Below are 6699 nucleotides of genomic sequence, written 5' to 3'. Positions count from 1 at the left end.
CCCGCCCCCCCCCCGCCCCCCCCCCGCCTCCCGGCGATGGCCGAAGGCCACTTCGGGAGCTGTTCCCTGGTTGATACCTCACTACGTCTAGCAATGGGTCCTGGCAAGTCTTAGGACCCAGTGCTGCCGCTTGGGGAAATTTTCCAGAAGGGGCAGGGTAGGGGGTGGATATCAGTACCCCCCTTCAGCTCTCTCAAAGTGGCCTCCATACCCTCCTCTTCCCTTCTGCTGGGAAGCACACTTAGAGCTCCTGGGGATGAATGGCCGGAAGGACTCATCCACTGCAGAGGAAGTGGATTTATTGCAGGTGGGGGAGGGAGGGGCCAAGAGGGGAGTAAGAGGTGGCCAGCCATTGCACACTTGCATCACCACAGGCACACCTGCTTGCACTCAGGAGCATGAACAACCCTGCACCTGGGGACAGAGAGGCACTGGGGGATGAACGCACAAAACCTGATGCCCCATTCCCAGACCCCGTCCCCCGCAGCCCACCCAGTACACTGCGCAGGCTCTCCAGAGCCTTCCTCTGCCGTTCCTCCCCTGCTCGGTGCCCAAGTCCCCAGCTCCCTGCAAGGCGCCACGGGGTCGACTACTCGACTACTCGCTGCCCGCCGCCTCAAGGCAAGGGATCTGCCACGCTCACCGCTATCCCCGCCCTGGCCTCGGCACGTCCTGGAAGCAGCTACTCTGCACTGGGGGCCGGCTTTGCACCTGGGGAGAGGGACTCCGGCGGGGGTGGCGGGCGCTCCCCCGAGCTCCCTCGAGCCAGGCCCAGGCGCTCAGGCCTTGCTGCCCCGAGGCAGGCTCTGCGGCGAGTGCAGCTCCACCGACTGCCGCCGCCGCACCTCGCGTTCCTCCCAGTCAGTGTCGGGCTCCAGCCCCTTCAGCACAGCCAGGCGCTCCGACAGGCTCTTGGCGGGCGGGAACAGGATGTAGTTGTAGAGGAGGGAGGCCAGGATGGCGCCGACCAAGGGTCCGACCCAGAAGACCTGGGGGCGAGCGAGAGGGCGGCTCGCGGGAGTGCTCCTCTCCCCCTTCCCGTTGAAAGGGAGCCTCACGCGGTGAAGGTAATCAAACGCGTATGCATGTAGTTATCAACGACTAGTGAGCAATTGGGAAAGACTTGGTAATGGGGGCTAATGGTGCGAATTGGAGCCGACTGCTCGGGTGAACTTGGTCAAGTTACTTACCCTCTCTGTGCCTGTTTCCTCACTATAATAAGACGTAATTTCTGGAGTTCTTGTGCAAAACTAAATGAGTCAATATTTGCAAAGCACTTAGAAGAAGTCCTGGCACATACTAAGTACTAGATAAGTGCTAAATAATAGAAATGTGTTACGTAGTATAAATATTGCCATTTATCGAGTTCTAAGGCACTGCGTCATCTGTTTTATACCAGTTACCTCGCTTAATCTTTACAAAAAGCCAAAGCAACCACTGCTCTTATCCTCATTTACAGATGTGGAAACAGAGTCTTTGGCGTCAGACCTGAAGGGTGGACCCAAGACTCCACGGGGGCCCCAAGAGGAGGACTGTGGAGGGTTTGCTGATCCCACCCCAAGCTCTTCCAGCCAGATGGGTTTCTGGGGGAGGGGAAGGCAGGGAGGTTTCAGCCATTACCCAGTGGTTGTCAAACTTGCCAGTGACCACAGCTGGAGCCAGAGAGCGGGCAGGATTCATGGAGCAGCCAGTGTAATGGATCTGCAATGGGAGGCAGGGGTCAGGGAGGGGACGGAGGTGAGGAAGGGGCGGGGGGGAGTCTCTGTGCCTCTCGCCAGTCCTTGACCTCAGCCTAAAGGGAATCCATGCGATGGACAATGGAGTTCATGTTATATTTACAGGGTTCGCTATTCATTTGAAGCTGGAGTGATATCTGTCCCTTTGTGGTATATGGGAGTCAAACCCTCTGGGGTGTGTCCATGTGTCTTTCCCTCTTGGGAGTTCTGTGTATCTGTCCCTCTGGGGTCTTTGTGGCTCTCACTTTTGGGCGTTCTGTGTGTCCGTCTCTAGAGTGGTCTGTGTGTCTGTTTCCTTGCAGTAGGTCTGTGTGTCTGTCCCTCCAGGGAGGCTGGAACCAGTGGCCATGACCTACCCCGAGGAGGTGGCCCAGGACCACAGAGAAACCAATGGAGAGGGCGGGGGTACCCAGGTTGTCTCCACGGCGCTCATCCGTGGAGGCGAAGATGCAGAGCACCAGCTGCAGGGTCAGGAAAAGCTCCACAGTAACGGCCTGGCCAGCTGTCGAGTTGTTGCTGAGCTGGGGACAGAGAGGGGGTGGGGGGGACACACTGAGCATGCTCCCCACACTGGTTACCTCTTCCTGCCCACCTGCAGTCACAGCTCCAGATAGGCTTCCGGGCAGCAATCCAGAACATCAGGGCTCCCCAGCCACCTTAGTCCAGACTACTGATGGCTTCTTCCTGGGCCATGGCACAAAGGCAGGGGGATGGACCCTACAACTGCTTGCGGTCGCCAGGCCAGAGGTAGGGAACCTGACTCCACAGCCCATTAGATTTGGGAGCTGGGGTTGTGCGCCTGCAGTGTGAAAGGAAAAGGATACTGAGATCCATCATTTCTGCTTCCTGGAGAACAAAGAGGGAAGAGGTTTTCATTGCAGCAGGAAGCTTTAGGCCAGGTAATAGGAAGACCTTCCTCTCTATTTAAGCCATAAGATACTGGTGTAACGAGAGGCCTGCGGTCTTTCCTCCTGTGGTCAAGGGGCTCCCAGGAACAGGATCTAGGGACTTGGCTCTGGGGATGGCGCTAGTGTGCCCCTTCCCTGTGTGACTGCATTGTGCAACTCTTTCCTCTAACCTTTGCCTGTTCCCTTTGACCTTGCCTGTTCCATACTGCATTTCAGGCCTCAATTTTGCCCTGTGGACTGGCTCCCCGCACATCCTCCAGAGGTTGAGGTTGGGGTGCTGGAGCCCTGTACTTTGGTGCCTCCTCACCCCATGTGGGGTGCCCATGGTCCCAGCACACCTTGCGTTGGGTAACAAGAGAACTTGGGGCTGAGCAAAGAGGTGATTTCATCCACCCAGTACTGGATTTCTTTCTGGGTTTTGTCATCTTATGCCCTACATCCTGCCCTCTCTGGGCACTGCACTGGGTGGAGCTGTGATAGTTCTGAGCTCCCACGATCCTTCTCCAGGCCCTGAACCCCAGCCCTGGGTCCTAGCCCTCAAGCTGGCACCCTTGGGTCTCTCTAGAGTCTAACTTCAACCACCCCCCATTCCCCCCTCCCCTCCAGGTCTTCCAATGTCAGAGCCTATAGTGGGCAGCAGTGAAGAGCTTTGAAGGCAGACACTTTGGCGCTTTTGACTTGCTGTGGGGCCCTACTTATTTCAGCCTCAGTTTGTCTTTCTGTAAAATTGGGATAATAGATGGATCCTGGAGGACTGTGTGAGAATCAGAAATGACAAGGGCAGAACCCCAGCTCCATTCCCACTGGTAAACAGTGGATCTAAGGAAGACACTGTGGATGTGGGTTTGGTGTCAGACAGCTCTGGGTCCACTTCCAGGTGCTGACACTGGTTCTGTGATTTGAGCCAATTAAATGCTGAACCTCAGTTTACCACTCAGGGTGGAGAATCACAGAATTCACCTTACAGTGTTGTACCTAGAATGAGATGAAATCTGGCCTAGCACGAAGCAGATGTGCATCAATGGTAACTTCTTGGTGGACAGACTGGCTTTTCCAGTGACCTCACAGGACACTTGGGACACCCATGGGGGTCAACTAGCTCTCACTAGCCTCAGGACAAGTCAATCCCGCTGCTGCCCCATTCCAGCCAGGAAGGTTCTCCCTAGTCCCTCAAGATGGTAAGTGCTGAGCAGTAACTTGGGGGGGCCTCCTCAGACCCTTCCCTTCTGAGGGCCCTAGTCAACTGTGAGATGATGGGAGAGCAGGAGACCATGTCCTCATGGCCCCTTAGCACTCCCATTGCCCTGCTATTAGAGGAGGTTCCCCAACCACACATTCTGTGACTTTCTTGGCCATGCTTTCAGGAAGTTCCTCTCTCAGTCTAACTACACCTCATCTTGCTGCAGACTGAACTAATTTCATTCTCAATGGAAATGGTCAGATTTCTCAGTCTGTTCACCGCCATGGCCACTCTCGCCTTTTCTCCACCTTGAGCCCCCAGCCTAATGATATTTTCCATTTTGAAGAAGAGACGAGTTTTCCAGTTGGGATACCCCTGCCCCTTGCATGAGGAAGGCCACCTGTGTCGAGGAGGGGATGGCCACAGAGACTGTGCAGGACTCTTCAGAGACATCAGAGCTCTTACCCAGTGGCCCAGGGATAGAGAAGGCCAAGAAATGCAGGAGACTGAGGCTTGGGATGGGGGATGGAGCAAAAGCTGTGTTGAGGGAACACAGACTGTCCCTTCCCACCCATGCCCTCAGATGCCCAGGCCTTTCACAGACCCGGGAGAGGGGGAGGGTGGGGAGGGGGAAGGGGCTGCGGCGTCACCCTCAGCTCCCAAAGTGCCCAAGGCTCCCGATTAGCCACTGTTCATGGAATCAGCAGTTAGCTCGTGGGCTCTGGGGACCTTCTCCGAGGTCTGGAGAGACCTTGCCCCTTTAGCTTTGTCCTGGGTTCCGGTGCTTATTCTGGTATTGACAAACTGTAGGACTTTTGGACTGTCGCTTCCCTTCTCTGAGCCTCAGTTTCCTTGTTTGCAAAACAAGGCTTAGGTGGTGGCTCAGGGAGGGGACGTTGGTGGGGTGGAAAGATCCTGGGTTTTGCAGTCAAGCCTGGGTTTGAAGCCTGGCTCTGGTACTTCCCCTTTTTGAGCCTCAGCTTCCATGACCTTAAGAAATGGATCTTCTCACCCCTGCCTCTCAGGCTGGTGTGAGGTATCAACCTGTGGTGCATGAGGAGCCCCTGCTGTGAGGCCTGCACACAGTAGATGCTGAAGAAATGTTGGGTCTTCTTCCCTCGAGAAGATGCTGGGCACTAGCCCTCTGAGGTCCCTCCCAGCTCGTAAAGCATGTCTGCTCTGGGACCCTGTCCTCTGCCGGGTCCTAGCGCAGCCCTCCCTGTAATGCAGGTACCAAGTCAACAGAAACCTTGATGCTGCTCTTCCTCCAAGAGGCTCAGGACAGAAAGTACAGTAGACCCGTGTGTATTCCAGCCTCTGCTCTGACATGACTGTTCCCTCTACCCTGACTCTCCTATGGCAGCTGTGTTCCTGGCTCTCGAATTTCTGCCCCTCCCCCATACGGCCACCCTCCCTCTCTTTCTGTCTCTCTCTCTCTCTCTCTCTCTCTCTCTCCCCCCCGACCCGGACCCTCACCCAGATCTGGTCCCTCCCCTCTCATCCTTTATAAGAGACTCCCCCGGATCTGCCCCTGTGGAAAGGACAAAGTTCTGGCTACTCACAGCATTGACTGCCAGGTCCCCCCGGATGTCTGGTGGTGTGATCTCAGAGAGCAGGGCGGCCCCGGCCACGGCCCCCAGCAGCTGGGCAGCCACGTAGAAGGCAGCTCGGAGAAAGGAGATGTGGCAGCCCACCAGGCAGGCCACGGTCACGGCAGGGTTGATGTGGGCCCCGCTGACGTGACCCAGAGCCTGCACCAGGGTACCGATAGCCAGGCCAAAGGCCATGGCAATCTGCAGTACAGAGGGCAAGGCCTGTGGCCAGTTGAGGGCTGAGCCGAGGCCAAAGAAGACGAAGACGAGTGTGGCCAGGAACTCTGCAAACACCGCCCTGGAGAAGGCTATGGACCGGAGTTCCCACATGCTGTGGAGACTTCTGTGGGCTAGCCCAGTGGTCTCAGGGACGGGAAGCTTGCAGCTCTCTCTCTCTCTCTCTCTGTCTTTCTCTCTCAGGGTCTCTGGGGAGGCTGGTCATGGGCATTTATAGGGTTTTTCCAGCCTGGTTTTGGACACGTGAGATGGAGGTGGACTTTGGGCCAATACCTCTTCTCCCCGATGGCTGCCTCCTGCCCCCCCTCCACCCCTGCCTGCAGCATGCCTATCACCCCATCTTGGACTTCACAGCTGAATAATGTTCCCCATTAATGAGCTCCAGATAAGGACTGACGTCCCCTAGTTTTCCGTGTTTGTTCCCTTGGTTACCCCATGGCTGCTGCCCCAGGGCCTCCCCTGCCCCCACCGCCCCCGTCTTAGCGGAATTCTCTAGGGGATTGCACCGCCAAACCCCTCTCTCTGATTCAAACTGTTGGCCAAGGCAGGGGCAACACCTTACAAAACTGACCATGAGACAGGGTGTCAACGCTACCCCTTCTGGTGATTGGGAAGTTCTTCCTGCTGTCTGACCTCCAATTATTCTTTCTTGCAGGGAGTGGAAAATAACTGGTTGATGTGATGTGAACCTTCCAAGGCATAAATGTTTTGTGTATCTTCTGTGCTTGCTTTCTTGCAGTCAGTCACCCATAAGTCATTAAGCTTCACTCGCTCCCTGAAACCCCAGCCAAATAGTAGTTCCCATAGCCTGGAGGCAGGGGGTGATTTCAGAGGCATTGGGACCCTGGCCTTGGGTGATGGAGTCAACCTGGGGTCGACTGAGCAAGTTGTGGGCTTCCATTCCGTGGTCCATCTCTGTGATTTAAAAGGGATAATAAACGTACATGGGCTTAGGGTTTGGAGTAAATGAATTCATGCATAGAAAGTGCTCAGATCTGCGCCTGGCCCACAGCAAGCTATCAGTTGGTATCATCTGTTATTAATAA

The 6699-nt window shown here is 55.8% G+C and overlaps 1 protein-coding gene across 1 annotated transcript; it reads right to left on the bottom strand.

The window, feature by feature from the left end:
- Positions 1 to 282: 282 nt before the first annotated feature.
- AQP2 (aquaporin 2) lies at positions 283 to 5834 on the bottom strand. Its single transcript, XM_027108226.1, has 4 exons — positions 5387 to 5834; positions 2093 to 2257; positions 1621 to 1701; positions 283 to 989 (listed from the first exon to the last, which is right to left on the bottom strand). Exons 1-4 carry the CDS (start codon positions 5744 to 5746, stop codon positions 780 to 782), a joined length of 816 nt encoding a protein of 271 aa, XP_026964027.1. The 5' UTR covers positions 5747 to 5834; the 3' UTR covers positions 283 to 779.
- Between the last annotated feature and the right edge of the window lie 865 nt (positions 5835 to 6699).

Source organism: Aethalodelphis obliquidens, unplaced genomic scaffold (genome assembly GCF_003676395.1).
Source record: "Aethalodelphis obliquidens isolate GAN/ISIS:26980383/991018 unplaced genomic scaffold, ASM367639v1 scaffold8, whole genome shotgun sequence".
In the NCBI taxonomy this organism is placed as follows: Eukaryota; Metazoa; Chordata; class Mammalia; order Artiodactyla; family Delphinidae; genus Aethalodelphis; species Aethalodelphis obliquidens.
The sequence above is the reverse complement of the archived record's forward strand: the minus strand, read 5'-3'. Positions and strand labels throughout refer to the sequence as shown.

What these genes read in the sequence shown, in the direction of transcription:
- AQP2 (XM_027108226.1), bottom strand. Translation starts at nt 5,746, where the DNA reads ATGTGGGAACTCCGGTCCATAGCCTTCTCCAGGGCGGTGTTTGCAGAG. An exon ending in GGGACCTGGCAGTCAATGCT is followed by an intron (nt 2,258 to 5,386) that starts GTGAGTAGCCAG and finishes CTCTGTCCCCAG; the next exon opens with CTCAGCAACAACTCGACAGC. An exon ending in GCAAGTTTGACAACCACTGG is followed by an intron (nt 990 to 1,620) that starts GTAATGGCTGAA and finishes GCTCGCCCCCAG; the next exon opens with GTCTTCTGGGTCGGACCCTT.